Consider the following 20510-nt stretch of genomic DNA (forward strand, 5'->3'; position numbering starts at 1 on the left):
TTTTCTCCAATCCTTAATCCTGCCCTCTTATGCTTTTTGTTTTATTTTACCTAGGTTCCTACTTTGATGATGGACACCCAGTTCTCCGAGTTCACACCAGACATCACTCCCATCATGCTGGCTGCCCACACCAACAACTATGAAATCATCAAACTGCTTGTCCAAAAACGGGTCACTATTCCACGGCCTCACCAGATCCGCTGCAACTGTGTGGAGTGTGTGTCCAGTTCAGAGGTAGACAGCCTGCGTCACTCCCGCTCCCGTCTGAACATCTATAAGGCTCTGGCAAGTCCCTCACTCATTGCCTTATCAAGCGAGGACCCTATCCTAACTGCTTTCCGCCTGGGCTGGGAGCTCAAGGAGCTCAGCAAGGTAGAGAATGAGTTCAAGGCTGAGTATGAGGAGCTCTCCCAACAGTGCAAGCGCTTTGCGAAAGACCTGCTGGACCAAGCTCGGAGCTCCCGGGAACTGGAGATCATTCTCAACCATCGAGATGACCATAGTGAAGACCTTGACCCTCAGAAGTGCCATGACCTGGCCAAGCTGAAGGTAGCAATCAAATACCACCAGAAAGAGGTAAGCTGAGTCCTTCTCTGCTTTCAGGGAAGCTTAAGCCCTTCTGAGTCCAGAGTAGTGGAGCAGAGTCAGCATTTTTCTACCTCTTAGCCCTTTAAGAAACAAATGGTTAAACAGGCCTCAAAAACAGATCCACTTATCCAAGGTGCATACAGCCTCTGCATATTTTCTTTATGGCCAGATAAGTAAGGAAAAATACCGATCACCTGGCTCTTTGATAGGAAAGCACTTATTAATTCAACAAATGCTTATTTAGCATTCTTCTAGCTGTTTAGGATACAAAAACTAGATACTCACCCTGTCTTCATGGAGCTTACAAGCTCATGGTAGACATGGGGCACAGTAATTATGGATGGCTCACTGTCTGGATGTTGGTAATTGTTGACAGAACTATGTCCTTGGAAGCCCCTCAACAAGAAGGCCGAGGCATGCATTTGAAAGATGGCCTCCTAACTTTTGGGGTTTACCACTTTGAGGTAGGTCAGTTCAAGCAGAACACAGAATGAAAGGCTTTGTTTTCCACCTTGGTCACATTTACAATCTGGCCAGTGATGTTCTATACCATTAAATCAAACAATTTGGGGGAGACTCCTAGCAACCCCAGAAGCCTAATTTAACTCTTTAAGGAGGCAGTATGGTACAGTAGAAAGCGCAGGAACTTTAGAGCGAAAACAACACGATGCAATTCCAACCCATTAGCTCTATGACCTGAAGAAAGTCACTCAAAATTTTCAGGACATTAGTGTTTTCATTTATAAAATGAAGATGACAGTAATTCCTCCACTTCATAGGGTTATTAAAGGAAATAAATGAGAAAATACTAGTGTGGCACAGGAAGTACATTAATGTCCATTTTCATCTTTCTTCCAACACTACCAGGAGGCAGATTCAAATAGGTTGAATCAAGAGGTGCTTACCATCTGAAGGGCAACTGGCAGGGCCACCCCTTCGTGGGTCCACCAAACCCTGAGGCAAATCATATTGTGTACTCACCTGGTCTCTTTATCTGAAACAAACAAACAAAAAAAATACCATGCCTTTGAAATGAGGCAAAAATGAGTACCAGGGACAACCTTGAAGGGGATTTAAAATGACAAAAGAACAACATGAATATTGAAAGACTGTATTCAGGGAGATAGCAGATGGATAGGCCCACCCAAGTTTCCTTATCCTGTTTTCACTAATCACTTTAAGTTATTTCACTTAGCCTGAAGTTACTCTACCTCACTTTTCTCTTCCAAAAAATGGGGATAATAACAGGAACACTTACCCCCCTGGAAAAATATAAAGTTTAAATTAAATAAAACATAATATACTTATGCAGAATATTCAGCCTACATTAGGCATTCAATAAATATTAGCTGCTATTATTATTCATTTTTATGGTATATGGTCTGATTCTGTGTACTAAAATTGTAGGTAATAGATACAGTAATGACCCATCCTCTCCCTTACTTCCTCCTCCCTCCCACAGCCTTACTGTTGATATATAGTAGTAATTGTGTTAAGTAGTCTGCTAGAAGGTCTAATTGACTTTTCTTCACTTTGATTTATGTGTATATTTCTAATAATGATGTATATTATACTTTCAGTGTGTTTTTTACTTTACATAAATTGTTCTAATACTGTGAGAAAAAGATTACAGGTATTTTTAGAAAATGAACTGTTTCCAGGTAACAAAATGGTTAATGAGCAAACAACTGTAAAAAATAGATATTAGAGAATATAACTCCAGTTTGCATTCCTTACCTCACTAGATAGCAGATACACTTCATAATTTTAGGCCCTCATCCCCCTGAAAATTGACAGAACACTTAATTTTAAACAATTTCACTGCAATATTTCATCAATTTTGTATTAATGGATTATCTCCCAACTACTTTACCACTTGACTCCTGCTCACATAATCTTCATTTGCCAATTTTAGTTCCTTCTCCATTTGTAAACCATTGTGATGAGTTCTTTACTCTCATGGGGATCTGCTTGGCATATGACCATGGACTTACTGTTGGGTTCTACATTCACTGCCCTCCAACCCTCATTTTTCCCCTCATGTTTTAGTCTTTTACTTTCCTGAAACTTTGTTCCCTATGTCTCTTATTTCATAATTTATCTTATTATTGTTATTACATAATGTCTCTATGTTACTATATGTTCATACAAGATATTTCTCAGCTATCATTATACCAACCTGGATGTAAGAAGGAACTATATTTCTTTTTGCTCACTTAATTAAGCACCAGAGATTCCAAAACTGTTTTGGGGGTCCATTTGTTATGTACATTCAAGTGGAGGAAAAGGTTATTTGTTTTATTGTGGTAAAATATACATAACATAAAATTTATATTTTAACCATTTTTAAGTTTACAGTTCAATGGCATTAAGTACTTTCACGTGTTGGGCAACCATCACCACCAGGAGTCATTTTTTGAAGATGCACAAGTTTTGGGGTGTCCACTTTTCTTTCAATTGTGAGCTCATGCAATTAAAGTTTCATATTTTACAGACAACATTATTTTTAATCAATAACACAGGCAAAGTAGCACCTTTTAACTATTCCAAATTATGGATATTCAGCAGTAATGTAAAAGCAATCCAAAAAGCACTGTTTATGCAAAATCAACAATTTTAGGCCTGGTGGTATTCCCTCATCATTGTGAATCAAATCAATGAGAACTCTGGAATTTAATAGACTGAACAGTTTCAGTCAGAGCACATCAAACTCCAACTCCAGGATTGCAGCAAATACAGCAAGGATAGTGAGTGACCCTCAACTCCAATGTCAATAATTTCATGGAAAAGAATATACTTTCCTGTAAACCCCCAAAGGGCCCAAAATTTAATTACATGGCCTGAGACTTCAGAATTATTTCAGGCTTTATATATTTAGCTCCAAATTTTCCAAGATAAATTACCTTAACAATGACTACAGATCAATTTTAGTTTAGTTTCTCTTCAAACTAAGCCACACTGATTAGCAGGGCAAGCTTGAAAATTTAGATATACCTTAAGGTTTGCACTTCAAATACACTTCTTCCAGACTGCAAAACATGATTTATATTCATCAAAATCTATATAAATCTCTTCTGAATCGTGACTTCATTTCCACTAAAGAACTCTGCAATCCTTCCCAATCTCTGAAATAGTTTTTTTAAATCTATGGTTCCACTGAGTCTCAAATGGGTGCACACTTAACTCTTAAGCAAGAGGTTAGGGGCATTGACCCCCCCAAACACACACAATTTAAAATGCACCTATAACTTTTGACTCCCCAAAAACTTAACTACTAATAACTTACTATTGACCAGAAGCCTTCCCGATAATATAAATGTCAATCAACACATACTTCATATGTTATATGTATTATATACTGTATTCCTACAATACATAAGCTAAAGAAAAGAAACTATTAAGAAAATCATAAAGAAGAGAAAGTATGTTTAAAGTATTATACGTTTTTTTCTTAAATCCATGTATAACTGGACCTGGACAGTTCAAACCTGTTGTTCAAGAATCAGCTGCAGTCTCTAATTGTTCTCTAATCCACGTCTAGTTTAATACTGAATACTCTCACCTTGAACAAATCAGCAATGTTGTTATTTTGGGGTGTTTTTGTAGTTTCACATTTAGTGTATTTGGATAAAAAACACAATCCTTTGAGCTACTGGTCTTCTAATAATTTAGGTGTTTGTCAGCACTTCATTCTCAGAAGTCCTTGAACTGAGGAAGTAGTCTAAGCCTGTTCAATAAATATCCACAATCTAGTATTTTAAAAAGTGAAACATATAGCCCTGTCCCAGTGGCTCATTTGGTTGGAGCATCATCCCATACACCAAAGGGTTGTGGGTTCAATTCTTGGTCAGGGCACATACCTAGGTTGCGGGTTCTATCCCCAGTTGGGGCGAATACGAGAGGCAACTGATCAATTGTTCTCTCACATCAATGTTTCTTTCTCTCTCTCTCCCTTCCTCTCTTTCTAAAAATCAATAAAAACATATCCTCAGGTGAAAATTTAAAAAAAAAGGGAAACATACAAATAGTGCTTAAGGCCACAAGCATAAAAAGTGTTGTGATCTTGATAATTTATTTTATATTATGCAATACACTTGAGCACCAATTTTCACAGAACAAACTCTCTTTATGTAGGATGTTATAGAACTAGACAAACTAATCTTTACATAGGACACAAATAAATGAATGAAAACTAATCTATCCTTAGATTATATAGAGAGCAAATGAACTCAGCTTTTCTGTTAGATAAAATTCCTTAAATTCCTTGGAGGCATATAGTTTATGGGTGCTTACTCATCAAGAAGAAAAATAACTAACATCTTAAGTAAATCATACTCCAGGGTCTGGTGGAACACATTTGGTTTGAAAGTTGCATGTTAGGAGCCCCTAAAAAAGTTGGAGACATCTTTTGAAAGGTAAGTTTTTCCAGATGAGCTTCAGGCCCTAAAGAAAGCTGGACAAGAATTCTCTTCCAGTACCAGAATTATTCAAAGGAGAAATAAACTGTAGATGGGAATGGGACAATTGAGCTAAAAGAGAAAATTTGTCTTTGTTTTCACACCTGATTCCATGCTTAATTCCAGTTGGACCATGAGGTTATATCTTCAAGGATAGGTAGGTTACTTCCTCAGTATCTATACTCAGAAAAGGAAAGAGCAGATGCACCATTTCTCCATTCTCTAGTGTCATCCCTGCTGACACCATGTTCAATCTTCTTTTAAAGCATTCTGTGATTCCAACCAGGCAGAAATACTCGTACAAAAAGAAACTTTTTCAACAGGTAGAGGTATTGTAGGAGTGGAGCACCAGAGACTCCTGCACCAGGGAAAAGTACCCAAAGATTAGCCCACCCACATCAAAAAGTTTCAAACAGACAACATGCCTCTATGTCTCTTAAACCTTGAGCTAAAAAGCTGTGTTCTACCTCTTGAGATCCTTTCAGAATTTCACTAGGGTCTTTAAGATGAAATTGTGACAAGGGGTAAAGGGTTCAGTGACTTTCCTTACCCTACTAAAATGTAGTTAGTTCCATTCTTCAGGAGTATAAATGGAAATCAACCTCAAAGATTCTTTATTACCCTCAAGAGATGTGACATTTGAGACCGATGTATAGTTTTATCTGTCAATACAAATAACTCCCAAATAACTTTAGGAGCAAAGGGTTATTTTTAAGGTTTTTTGGTTGGTTGGTTAGTTGGATGGTTGGTGAACTAAGCGTATTATATTTATATGAAAAATAAGTTTTAAATGTGGACTGGAGGGATAAGGTCTTTGCAAAAGTAATAAGTATGTCCAAGAGGAAATGAGTAAACACCTCTAGTTTGTTAAGGCTATCAATACAACAACACATAATCAGCTTTGGTGTAAAAAAAAATTGTAAAAATCTAGTTGAATAATAAGGGATTAATAATGTTCCGAGTTACATAACCCCTCAGGAACAAAATATTAACCTTAAATGGAATATAATTTATTATTTTCTGAAAGGCTTTTTCATTGTTGTTTTTTCCTCATTGATACTCCTACTAGAACTCAAGTGGACTCCCAAAAAGAATTTAACTTGGTTGGAAAAAAAACAAGCTCAGAAGAATGAAACAAAAGCTATAACTTTGACATGGAGTCCAAACTATAACTTTGATATGGAGTAAATTAAGAAAGTGCTAATCTCTAATAAAGCAGGTATAAAACTATTGGATAATCTTTACTTGTCACATAGACTTGCAAGTATTGTCATATAGACATTTTCAGATATTTCTTAAAAGCCATTATTTCATATATTCTGTCCTATTGTCAGATATATCATACCAAGGCCATTGAAAACTGTATCATTTTTTTGTTCCTTATTACCATTGAAAGTAGGCAGAAAAATTATTTTAACTCTCATTTTACAAAAAAGAAAAGACTATTTTTCAAAGATTTGTTCAGGATTATCTGACAAAGCCAGAAGTAGAAATTCAGACTCCTGGTATAATATTCTCTGAATATACTCCACCTTCTATTGAGTGGGGTTCTTTTATGCCTGTTTCATAGCTTCCAAACTCACCACCAAGTAATTAAAATGACTACAAGTTCTTTGATTTGTGAATGAAAGGTTATTAGTTAAATCTGTTAAAACACATAACAATAAAATGGTGGGATTCAATAGCTAATAAGGTTTATATTCTATTATAATCTAATAACTGGCAGTAATTATCACACATAAGTATGCAACAGTGTAATCACAATTTACCACACACTTTAATCAAAGTGCACAGGATGAAGACTTGTGCTTCCTAATTCATTGCCATTTACCAGCCTAACTCCCTTGGTTTTCACACCTTTAAGTCTGTCTCAGAATGATGAACCTGTCTCCCTCTCTATCCCTCCATGCCATACAAGAATTGGCTTTGGTGTTGGTCTCAAGAAGATCCAGAAAAGAAAGATTTGACTTTGGGTGGTAAACATACAATACAATATACAGATGATGTATTATAGAACTGTACATCTGAAACCTATATAATTTTATTAACTAATGTAACTGCAATAATTTTTTTTAAAAAAGATCCAGAAAAGGGTTACATTGGATAATGGGCCAGCAACTCTCTTCATTCTCCTGAAGAAGAAATTCGGGATTCCAATTAGAGGTATCAATCAGTAGACTGACTAGTTAATATATCTTTCTAATTGGGCTTTTAAGTGCATGACTTGTGTCAATTTCCAGCCAGCTATTTCTATCAATATCAACAACTTAGGGTTGGTTAATTTCCATATGACAAAAACAAGGGTAGGTTCATAAACCTGCTTAGAAACTAACTCTCTGCCATGGCTTTCCACCATAAACAGCTGCATAACTGTTGGCAACTTACTATTTTTCTTCTCTCTCTTGAAAATATCTTCCCTAATTACCTTCCCTTATTTCCTACACTTATTTCTTTTCTTTTTTTTAATATATCTTTATTGATTTCAGAGAGAGGAAGGGAGAGGGAGAGAGAGAGATCGAAACATCAATGATGAGAGAACCATTGATTGGCTACAGCCCCCAACCCGGGCATGTACCCTGACCAGGAATCAAACCCTGATGGGCTGGATCCTAGGTCGACGCTCAACTGCTGAGCCACGCCCGGCTGGGCCCTACACTTATTTCTTATCACTATTGATTCTATTTCTAATTCTGTTCCAAAGAACAAACATAACACAAATATCACTGCTTGGAGCAGGGTCACATCTAATAATTCTTAAACACATAAACCACACAATCAAAGTAAACACTGCAATATATTTTATCTATTCCTGAGGCATCATTATAGCGCAGTCTTTCCAGGTGACCCACTTAGCCAAGCGGCTAGCCAGCTCCACATATTACGAGGTTGTGGCATGTTCCTGCTTTGATACCTAAGGATCACATTGACCATTTGTTGTTTTATAGGCTAGTTCAAGTTTTATCTTGTTTCAAGGTCTGGAATAGTCTCACAGATTCCTCTTGGTTTATTTGATGACTTCCTTAAGTTAGCATGGTTGCTTGTATTCTCTCATAATACTAACAGTTTTAATAAGCTCTAACTAATCTGTTGTAGAATTGTATAAAGTCCATATTCCGGAATCCTAGTAGAAGAAATAGCTACCCTTTAGTGCATATATTTGAGGAGCACCAGATCTATTTACAGTTCAATTGCTCATCAAAGAGAATTTGTAGCAACTTATAGGCTTTCCTTGGATATGTTTCCTGATCTTGCCCAAGTATTTATGCTTTGAGTCTTTATTTTGACACAAAATTATAGCCCAATTTCCCAAAGTCCAAATTCCTAGTGCAGAGTTCACATCGTCCCTGGCCGTTTCTAAACTTTTAATTAAAGCATAGAGGGTATTATGCAAAGAGAAATAAGTCAGACAGAGAAAGACAAATACCATGATTTCACTTATATGTGGTCTCTAAAAAAATGAACAAAAAAAACAAAGACTCAAAAAAATAGAGAACAAACTGATGGTTGCCAGAGGGGGTAGGGGGGTGAAAGGAAAGAAAAAGGTGAAGGGGATTAAGAGGTACAAACTTCCAGTTAAAAAATAAATAATCCATGGAGATGTAGTAATGTAATAATTCCCAGCACAGGGAATATAGTCAATAATATTGTAATAACTTGGCATAGTAACAGATGGTTACTAGACTTTGTGTGGTAAATATATCATAAGGTATATAAATGTTGAATCACTATGTTGTACACTTGAAATTAATATACTATTATATGCCAACTATACTTTAATAAAAATTAAAAACTTATTTTTAAAAGCATAGATCCTATTAACTTCTATCCACTTCCTGTGTTATTCTTCTTCTTGGTGGCTACATGTATAGATTTCCTTGATTAACCGTTATCACTAATCTTCCTTGTAAAACCGCTTTTACTGGAATGGTAGGATAGACATTCTTCTTCCTTTTCCACTGCTCCAGTTAGGTGGGTCCATTTACACCACATTTTTTATTTGCCATTTTGGACATACTGTATCTCTAGAGTCCCCTACACTGGAAAAATTAGGTTCAGTTTGTCCAGTTATTACAGCAGCAAAGTTCCTCAAGCTGCTGTGTGATATGGCATGTAATTATGCACAGTAATTGCTTAATGATATAATTTTTATTTCTTCTCTTGGTGTCGTGGTACAATTCAATTCTCCTGTATCCTCATCTACTCTATCAATCTTTCTAAATAGCAGTCTGTTGTAGAACTTCTTCATACCTGTGTGTTTGAGCAGCTCCATAAGTTCTGAGTTTTCAAAAAGATCTGTGGTAGCTTTTCTTGATAAAGCAGTCTCTTTCTTAAATTTGTTAAATCAACTTGTCCTGAAATTCAGTAACAAAAATGATTTATGTTTCTCCTGCTACTGTTCATCCAAATAAAACCTGGTTATATAGTCTATAATTTCCCCCATTTACCTTTAAAGGTAGCCAATTGTCTGTGTATGCAAACCTCTGTATTAGATGCAACAGGTCATGTTGGTTAGCTCTAAAGTTACCTGAATTAAGTGTCTTTATTCCCTTTGACTATAATATGCTTTAGGACTCTATATGAATTGGTATAGTCTGGTTTCTGTCAATGTGGATTGACTTCTACGTGTCACTTCTTCACAATTTGCATATATCACTTTGTCTAATGGTACACTTTTATGTCTTTATATAGTTGTTACCCATGTCATGAGATGCAAAAATCGTTCTCTGGAAAGGAGGACCATAGTGTCCATAGACTTGTCTGAAGGATAGCTATTCTTCCAAATGGAAGTAAGGATACTACATGGCATGGAATTAGTATGATCAGTGAATTTTCCACACATTTAATTGGGCCCTCTCTTTTGATATGGGGGTCCTCTATTACATTTCCCCCTTCTGGTATCTTTAGAATTATTGTAAGTAAATACCAATCCATACTTTGTTTAAATTCATATTGTTCCATCTCTCAATAGTTAAAATTTTTTTTAAAGGTAGTTTATATTTCTTTTTTCTTTTTATTGAATTTTGGGGGTGACACTGGTTAACAAAATTATACAGGTTTCAGGTGCCCAATTCTATAACACATCATCTTTACACTGTATTGTGTGTTCACCATCCCAAGTAAAAACTCCATCCATCACCATTTACCCTCACTATACCCTCCTCCACCACCCTCCTCCCCCCATCCCCCCAGCAATCACCACACTGTTATCTGTGTCCATGAGTTTTTTTATTTATTTTTATTTTTTGCTCAATCCTTCTACCCATGCCCACCCAGGCACCCACCCCTGGCAGCTGTCAGCCTTCTCTCTATGGAATACTACTCAGTCATAAAAAAGGAAATCTTACCCCTTGCAACAGCATCTATGGACCTATGGAGCATTGTGCTAAGTGAAATAAGCCAATCAGAGAAAGACAAGTACCATATAATTTCACTTATATGTGGAATCTAATGAACTAATTAGCAAAATAGTGAGTTAAAATTTCTGTCAATGCTACAGCAGTTTCACTATAATAAGCCTATCAGCTTTTCTTTATACATTTCGCTATGCCCAAGAAGATATATTTTATCCATTACTAGCTATACCCAAGGAGATATACTTTATCCATTACTACTTATAGACCATTATCTCTAAGTCTATGCCATAAGTATTTGGCTTTCCATTGGTGACTAGTTCTTGTAGGGCTTTATCTAGCCCCCTTCTAGTACTAGTACTTCTCTCATTACTTGGTATAATCTGCCATTTCCATTCGGGGAACCAATACTGCAGAGTAGTTCAATGTGGGTCAGCATTTGAGGAGGAAACAGTCCTGCATTGCAACCTCTTGGCCTCTGCTTTTTGAAAACTTTTCCCCTGCATAAGTTATCTGAAAACATTTTTGCAGTTTTATTATCTGGTAGATGCTGCTTTTCCAGAATTATTTCCCCTAGTCGGCTATAGAATCCGTTGGTTGACACACTTTCCTAAAGGCCTAGTATGGAGGCCTTTTAAAGTAAGAAGTTATATCTTCTTAAATAGAAGTGTTCCAGTATTGTCCTGTTGATGTGAAAATATTCACTAAAGGTCATCCTAGGGATTATTCCCCTTTCAGTTTCCATTCATTGCAGAACAATGGAATTGGGTCTTAAGATGTAATAGAGTTCATCAGGTCTTCACTCCATTGTTAGGTGAGGAGTTTTTTTGTTATTGTTTATGCCTGTTATCAGGAATCTTAGCAGGAGAACAAGTACAGGCAAAGAAAGAACCATATGGCTAAAGTAAGAGCTTTTAAAACAAGTACAATGAAGAAAAGAGACCAGCCTCTGCTGGAACTAAATCAAATATTATTGGTGCTATATGGTATTAGTAAGGAAAATGTGCAGAACTAGGAGAAAATTTGTATTACTAATATTCAGAAAAATCAGAAAATATTTGAAACAAAAAGAAAAGAAATTATTTGAAACAGAGAAACGATCAGTTCTTGCATGCTAGTGGGGTCTCATCCACTTCTCAAGTCATCATTTACACCAGAGAGTACATCATCATATATGTTTTCTATGTCTAACATAGCTTGATCTATATCAAACACTAGGTCTTCATCTTCTCTTGGTGTCAGTATTGATTCTAAGTCTGAGAGATCAGCGAGATCTGGTAGTGGATCTTCCTCGGAATGAGGTGCACCCGCTTCTATCTGTTCTGCTACATCATTTTGCTCTGCACAAGGAACTTGTTCTTGTGAAATTAATTGCAAAATCTCTTCAGCTATTCTTATTAACTGGGCAACGCAATCAACAAGTCCACCAACTAGCACAGGGATTGGCACAGCCTCCATGCCTCAATGCTCTTCTCAGAAGATAAAATAATCTTAAAAGCTGTTGCAAATGGACTCTTGGTGACAATGAATCCTGTGGGGCTGGCAATGGTTCTGTGGTTGGTTGGTCCAGAAATCAGGCTGTTGATATGATTATGATGATGATCAAGTACAGAATGAGGCCAGTGGTCCTATAACAATTTTTGATAAAGTTGGTGAACCTTCCACAAAATTACATGTGGTATTCTTGTTGGTACTGGTGGTGAACTGCTGTTATAATGACCATCTGGCAGATTGTCACAGCCAAGAGAAAACAGCAAAGCAGACCTAACAACAAAAAAGAGAAATATAAAGATTAGTATCCTTGAGCCTTTATGCATCCTACAGGTTCTGGCTACAGGGTAAGGTTGAAAAGGTATCCCTAGATGTTATTGTTCCTCTTTTTGTGATCCTTATAAGGATCTACTACTCATACTCTCCTTTAAATACTTCATGGTCTTTATCTCTTCTTAGGGGATTAGAGAACAAAGTGAGTGTAGGTGAGTTTATCTATCTTTCTTAAACAACTCTATTAAAGAAGATATATTCACTCAGTCTTTCAGTTAATTCTGTCTTTATTAACATCTTTGCCTGATTGCCATTTATATCTGGTGCTGCTAAATTCTTTCTGTGCTTTTAATAATCCACGCACTAAAGTTTCCAACTTCCTCTGGAGCCTAGGAAATTTATGGTAAATGAAAGTCCCACATTCTCTTTCTTTTGCAAATTTTGGACAGCTTCTCTTGTAAAATTAGTTCTTTGGTCATTTCCTATTACTGCCAATATTCCATATCTAGCATATAGTTTCTCTAACTTTGTCTAAAAGCCATGGTCATACTATTCTCATCTGGTGTGCTTTGCAAACCTTCTTTCTGAGTGCTTATGCTTCTATAAAGCAATATTCTTTGTTTAAACATCTAGGAATTGGCCCAATATAATCTACATGTCACATTTGTCTGGTTTACCACCACCACTTCCCTTAAAAATGAGTTATATATAAAAAATAAAAAAGTCATAGAGATGTAATATCTGTGGAAATAGCATAGGGAAAATAGTCAATATCATCATAATAAGTGTGTATGGTGACAGATGGTTACTAGACTTATTATGGTGACCACATCGTAAGTAATATAAATGTCAAATCATTATGTTGTACACCTGAAACTAATATAATATTCCATGTCAAATATACTTTAAGAAAAATAGCTTGTTGAAGATTCAAGTTTTTAGTAATTTGACGTACCTTATATTGCTTACTTGCTTTCTTGTTTGATTCATACTTTTTTTACTTTTTTTTTTTTTTTAACTCTCCCCTGTTTACCTAGGACATTCATGTCCATATGCCCTGAGGTTTCATGTGCCAATTCTGCAACCTTAAATTGAACTGGCAAGAGAACTGAGTTGGGACTTGGAGTCCCCAAGACTTTAGAGTATGCATTATTTTGGGGGTATCCAATTGCTTCATCTTATGTAGATTAAGATGAGCTGGTACATATCCTACATGAACTGTTAAATTCCTTTCATTGGTTTATTTTTATATCGCCCTTTATGGGATTGCTGTTCCTGCTATAGTCCAGTCTATAATTTTACATTACAGCATATATCTTCAGTTTGTGGCTGATCACTGTAGCTATATATTTTGACTGTTTTCTTGGGAATGTATATATATTAAATTCCTAGCTACCAGTCCTGCATATTAGGCCGTTTTTTTCTCTCCAGCCTCAAACTTCTTCTAATGGAGAGTATTAGGAAGCAGCCATCCACCTCACTCCTTTAGAATAATTCCAAATCTGTTATTGCCCTGTTTCCAGCAGTTCTGACCACAGCAATGCTCAGCTCACTATACCTTAGACCTTTACTGGAGTACAGCAAGTCATCAGCCAGATGGCCTGTGATTTTCACATGGAACTTGCTGGTCTCCACAGGGCCTAGTTTGACCCACTCAGTTATAAACTATCTGCCCTTAGCGTAAGTCCTGTCAGCACCACACTATTTTTTGGTCTAAAATCCTCACAGTAGAAATGGGGTTTGCCCTATATTAATGGTCAAAACCATAATGATCAGAAGGCATGATTTTGGTTATAGGCAACTTTCCATCTGAAGTATGGGAGAATGGGTATTAGAGGCATAACAGTTTGTTTTATTAACTCAAATGAAAAGAAATCATGCAAGGAATTTGGCATTAATGTAGAATTGAATCAGCTCATCAGAAGGGAAACACAGAAGAAAGGTATGTGTTAAATTTTACTAGAGAACACCGTCACATTTTCAAAGGAAACAATAACCTACTATGGTACCCATAGCCTAAAGGCATGAGAGGATGATAGGAACACTCTCACACAAAAACTATTTAACTTCTGGTTTCCCTTTCACCCAGTTCTTTCTCGGGTACTCTACCTCCCTCTAGAACTCTTTCATTCCTCTTCTTGGTCGATATACCTCCATTTCTTCATGATTTTTACTCTATTTCACTTACTGTCTCTATCTTCCACTATCCCTTCCCATCATATTTTCTTTTCTCTCTCTCTAAATGGGGAAAATTTAGAAATAAATTATATTCCATTTATCAAAATGGTATTTTGTTTATAGACTCTCACATTGCACACTCTAAAGATGAAAAGCAGAGGTAGAACATTTCATACTTTACTATCTTATAAAGACTAATTTAGCTATTACTTATGGAACCCTTGATTTACTTTGTCTACCACTTGGTTACCTTTGATGGGAAAAATTTCCTGACCTAGCCTTAACCCAGATGACCACTGTGTTAACTAATCCACAATTCCTATCTTCAAAGCATCTTGGACCCTAGGAGCTGGGGGTGTGGGAGGGCAAGGAAGATGTTTAGAAACTGCTAAGTACTGTAGTACTAAGAAAGAGTAACAGTATAGCATCAGCTTATTCCAGTTATGATAATTTCCAAAGCAACCAATCCCGGACACCTTAGTTTGCATAGTTTATGCTTAATTTGTATAGTTTATGCTTAGCCCCAAATCACCTTAAGGACTTTTTTATTAGCTGTTCCCTCTGCCTGAGATCCATTTCCCCCAGGAAAAAAATGGCTTCTTCTTATTCTAGTCTCAGCTTAAATATTATCTCTTCAGATTTTTGATCCTCCAACATGAAAAGACTCCCTAATCATCCCTTTCTCATTATGCATACAGTGCATTTTTATATTATGGCACCTATAATTACCTCATATTTTCTTGTTTATTTATTTGATTTTCTGTCTTCCACCCCACCAGCATACACACACACACACACACACACACACACACACAAATGCAAGTGCCATGAGATTAGGAAGCTTGTCTGTTTTGCTTTTTGTTGTATCCCCAAAAGCACAGAAGAGAACTTGCCACATAGTAGGTAAACAGTAAGTGTTGCTAAATAAAGGAAGGAAGGAAAGGAGAGAGGAACAACTTTTAGGTCTTTTATTCAGTAAATATTATCAAGTTACAACCATGCATGGGGATAGCAGGAGGTATAAAATTAAACCAATTAATTAAAACACACAGTTAATAAAATGAGCAGGTAATCCACAGATTGAGAGAAAAATATTCACAAAACATATATCTGACAAAGAAGTTGTGTCCAGAATGTATAAAGAGCTCCTACAACTCAAAAGTAAAAAGACAAACAAACCAATTTTGAAGATGGCCAAAAGATTTGAACAAACATTTCATGAAGAAAAAGAAATACAAGCATATCTTGTTTTATTGTGTTTCACTTTATTGTGCTTCACAGATAGTGTGTTTTTTACAAATTAAAGTCTGTGGGAACCCTGGATTGAGCAAGTATATATTGATGCCATTTTCCCAACAGCATTTGCTCACTTTGTATCCCTGTTTCATAATTCAAACTTTTTCATTATTATTATATTTGTTATAACAAGGTGATCTGTGATCACTGATATTTGAGAAATCATGAAAGGAAGAGTAAATCAATGTGGCAAACTTTAACTGATGAGGCAAACATCACTGTTGTCTTATTTTAAGAAATTGCCACAGCCACCCCAACCTTCAGTAACCACCATCCTGACCAGTCAGCAGCCATCAACATCAATGCAAGACCCTCCACCAGCAAAAAAATGTATGACTTGCTGAAGGCTCAGATGATGGTTAGCAATTTTAGCAATAAAGCATTAATTAAGGTATGTACATTGTTTTTGAAACATAATGCTATCACACACTTAATAGGCCACAGTATAGTGTAACATAACTTTTGTATGCACTGGAAAACATTGTGACTAGCTTTATTGCAATATTTGCTTTACTGTGGTGGTCTGCAGCTGAACCTGTAATATCTCCAAGGTATGCCTGTAGCTAATAAGAAAGCGAAAATATATTCAGCATCATCAATCATCATCGAAATGCAATTAACATACAATAAGACACCATAACACTCTCACTAGACTGGTTAAAATTAAAGACTAGTAACATCAAATGTTGGCAAAGATGTAGAGCAACCAGAATTCTCACATATTGCTGGTGGGAGTGTAAAAATAGTACAACCTCTTTTAAAACATCTGGAAGTTTGGTGTTTTTTAAATTAAGCAAGCACCTATGCAGTCCCAGCAATTCTACTCCAAGGTATTTACCCAAGAAATGAAAGTTTACAAAAAGATTTTCACAATACTGGCCATGGCAGCCTTATGCATAATACCTCTCCCCCAAAAAAGTGGAAAGAGCCCAGGTGTTGATCAAAAGGAGAATGGTTAAGGAAACTAGTATATTCATACAATGTGATACTAATATGCAATAAAAAGAAAGCCACTACTGATAGGGACAATATGGATGGATATCAAAACATTAAACTTAATGAAAAAAAAAGACACAAAAGAATACATATTGTATGATTCCATTCACATGTAATTCTATAAAATGCCAAATTATCTATGGTAGAAAAAATCAGAATAGTGGTTGCATCTAGGGGATTGGGAACTGACTGGGAAGAGGCATAAGAAAACTTTTTGGAGTGATGATAATAATCATGCTTTAAGAGTTTTAGATTACACCAGAGTATGGATTTGTCAAAACTCATAGAATGGTGCTTTTAAGGTTTGTGCATCTCACTGTATGTAAATTTTACTCCCTTCAAAAAGTAACCAAGTATAATCCCCAGCCTCAAGAACTATATATCAGATGAGATGACATGCCCATAAATAATTATTCTAATAAATGCTCACATTTATGGAAGAACCTATTATATTTTAAGCACTGTGAAACCTACTTTTCTTATATTAGTACATTTAATCTTCACAATGATTCTATAGTTACAGAAAGAAAAACTGAGGATCAGAGAAATTAATTTGCCCATAGTAAAATGGTAAGTAAAGTTGCAGAACTGGAAATCAGCCCAGGTCTGAGTCCTAAAGTCCTTTGCCAGAGACACAAATTCTGGTGCCTACTGGAGCAAAATTTGCCTTATTTGCACCAAAGAAGACATCACATTCTAAGCAGGAATAGAACTGACAGTGTTAATCTAATTTGCCATCCTTGGAAACTGGCTGAATTCCAAATTCTTAAGACAGTGAGTCCTACAGCAGAGAGACGGAGAGAGCCTGATCAGTCCCCTCAGGGATCCACATCATTTGTTACAGGAATGTGGCGTCCATTTTATCTGCCTTTCCACTGACCTACTGAATTGGCCCAAACACTCATAAACTTTAACTCACCTATGACAGAGCCGAGATGGATGAGAGGGTCAAGGTGCTGCCTAGTAAACGTTTTCTGGGCTTTCGCTTTCAAATGGAATACGAACGTTCCCGTCACAACTAAAAAACAACAACGAAAAAGGATAAACAGCAAATTTGATAGGTTTAAAGATATCCACAATCTTTGGAAACAAAGACAAGCCGAACTAAAATTTCAGAGAACTAAGAATCCTTCGTAAGTGAGCCGATAGTCATGAGGTGATTGCTAATTCTGAGTAGAAGTTGAAGATGAGTTTTGGCCCCAAGGCAGAGTGACTCTACTAAGGAAAAGGAGAAATTTTCATAAAATTTGAGACTAGCATAATAGATTGGAAATTTGAGAAGCCTGAAATACAGGGCTAGTTTTCCTTACCTGAAGTTAGCTCGGTTCTAGGCTGGCGCCGAAAAGTGAAAGCCTCAGTGAAATGTACCGCAGTCTCGCGGTACTTCAGAGAAATTCTCAGTAGTGGGAGAGGAACTGCCGTAAATACACTGCCGCTCTCTGAAGGCAGGATTTTGAAGGCGGGATTTGAAGGCGGGATTTGAAGGCGGGATTTGAAGGCGGGATCTGAAGGCGGGATTTGAAGGCAAGATTTTGAAGGCGGGATTTTGAAGGCGGGATTTTGAAGATGGGAGAGCCTGGGGTGGCTAATAAGTTAATAAGCTTAAAACCATCCCCAAAGGGCACTTTGGGCAAAGTGATTCTAAAACTCAAGATATAGAAAGGACTTAGTGTAGACAAAATATCTTGAAGAACAAAATTGGAGGATATATACTATCATATATTAAGGCTAGCTATACAGCTACAGTAATTATGACAGCATGGCACTGGTGCGAGTAAATCAATGGAACCATGACACTTCACACCAGATACCAAAGTAATACTACTAATAACTTGAAATGGATAATAGATCTAAATATGAAATGTAAAACATTAAATCTTCTAGACCAAACCATAGGCAAATATCTTCAATACATTTGGTAGGCAAAAATTTCTTATTAGTTGATAAATTGGATTTCATTAAAATTAAGAACTTCCATTTATCAAAAGACACCTTAAGAGCCTGAAAAGTCTCACAGACTAGGAGAAAATATTCACAATACATATATCCAACATAGGACTTGTATCCAGTATATAGATATATTTTTAAACTCCTTCAAATCATCAAGAAAAAAAAACAGACTATCCAATTTTAAAAAGTAGAAAAAAATTGAATGGCATTTCATAGAAAAGAACATCTAAATGTCCAACCAGCATACGAATAGGTTTTCATTATTATTACTTATGAGTTAAATGCAATTTAAAACTACAGTGAGACACACAAAACTCCACCAGAATAGCTAAAATTGAAAAAACTGACGAGACCAAGCACTGAGAAGAATGTGGAGCAACTTGACTAGAATTCTCATACATGGTTGGTGAAAGCGTTAACTGGTACAACTACTTTGGAAAACTGTTTTGCAGTATGCACTGAGATGAAACACACCTTTATTGTATGACTCTATAATTCTACTCCTAAGTATATAACCAAAATAAAAGAGTACAAATGTCCATAAAACTACATGTACAAGAATGTTGAAATAAGCCAAATACATGAAAGTGTGTATCATGTAATTTCATTTATATAAGTGAGATTTAAGAACAGGCAAATGAAACTATAGAACAGAAGTAAACACAGTAGTTTCCTCTAGGTGGGGGTTGCTAGAAATGTTCTATGTCTTGATATAATTACATATGTAAAGAAAACATTCAACTATACTCTTATAATTTATATACTTCACTGTATGAATGGTATATATAAAAAATATTTTATTTTTAATTTTGGGTTTCCTTCCTATAAAGCCAGTAAGGACAGTGAGAAAGTGGTGAGAGTTTTCCCAAAGTAGGCTAGCCAGTAATCACAGCCGATGAAAATGAAATGAAGTCTGAAGGTACAGAAAAGGGTCCCTTTGGCCTGTGTGGCTCTCTACTTCTTGTTAGTGCTAAGTAAAGAAAGAGGTCCTTATAGCTAGATAGAGTTGTAAATTGAGGCAAAATGAGATAACCCATATCTTACAAGTAGCTCAGAAAGCTAGCTGGGGCAGAGGCCATGCTCTCTATCTGATAACTAGGATCTTTAATCTCATAGATTTTTATTAATTTCACACTTATGACATTTTTGTCAGTACAACTAATCAAAAGCCACCATTTTTCTTTTATCTGACAGTCTTACCCTGCTATTTTGTGATGCTCACAAGTGGCAAAGTGGCAATAAGTGTTTAACAGGAGGATGGAAAAGGAGCAAAGGAATCCAAATCCTCTCAGCCTATGTTTATAGTCGATAAGCTTCTCTGCATCAGGCAAGGTAAATTAGTTCATATCCAAAGGGAGCACAGGCAGTTATGTGGGAGAAATTAAAATGTGCCTCTGGCAAATATAGGTGCCAGTTTCCTATTTACAAGCAGTAATTTTTTTTTTCATAATGTTCCATACTTTACTGCTGCAGTACCATTTGGATAAATGCATTCAATATAGATTTTTTTGAAAAACACCCCCAGACATTATTTCTCATTGCCCTCCTTACTCCTGAGGAAAACATCAAGAGGTCCTTATCCCCAAAGGGCAAATTTTATAATTTTGACATAGCAGGAGCTCTCTGGGGGGCCACAGTGAACAAAGCAACAATATTTACCCTTTAAACTCTTTTTTTAAAGCCACAAACCTTTGCCTTAAAAAAAATCTTGGTGCAATAAGGCATTTGCCTGTTACAGAATCTGACATTTTAAATCCCCATGAACCATTTTAATTTATCAAGAAAGAAAGGAATTGTGTGGCTGAGTAGCTAAACAAGGCCCCTTCCTGAAAATATATGAAAAATTCAAAACAGAAGCTGAAAAAAAGGGGGAGTAGGAAATGTCCTTATGGTCAATTTAAACCAAATTCTACTGAATTTCTTTCCTCCT

General features: G+C 36.2%; 2 protein-coding genes across 3 annotated transcripts in view; one reads left to right on the forward strand and one right to left on the reverse strand.

The window, feature by feature from the left end:
• Positions 1–20510, forward strand: part of TRPC5 (transient receptor potential cation channel subfamily C member 5) — a 269057-nt gene that overhangs the window by 165514 nt on the left and 83033 nt on the right. For both annotated transcript variants that reach the window (XM_081124814.1, XM_081124813.1), the window contains one exon: positions 55–576. In XM_081124814.1, coding sequence (XP_080980940.1) covers positions 55–576 — 522 coding nt within the window. The remainder of the gene's footprint in view (positions 1–54; positions 577–20510) is intronic.
• Positions 11522–11854, reverse strand: TRPC5OS (TRPC5 opposite strand; the record flags this gene model as incomplete). The annotated part of the gene is made up of 1 exon (XM_081126058.1): positions 11522–11854. One exon carries the CDS (start codon positions 11852–11854, stop codon positions 11522–11524), a length of 333 nt encoding a protein of 110 aa, XP_080982184.1.

The sequence above is a fragment of the Miniopterus schreibersii genome (genome assembly GCF_964146895.1).
Source record: "Miniopterus schreibersii genome assembly, chromosome: X".
In the NCBI taxonomy this organism is placed as follows: Eukaryota; Metazoa; Chordata; class Mammalia; order Chiroptera; family Miniopteridae; genus Miniopterus; species Miniopterus schreibersii.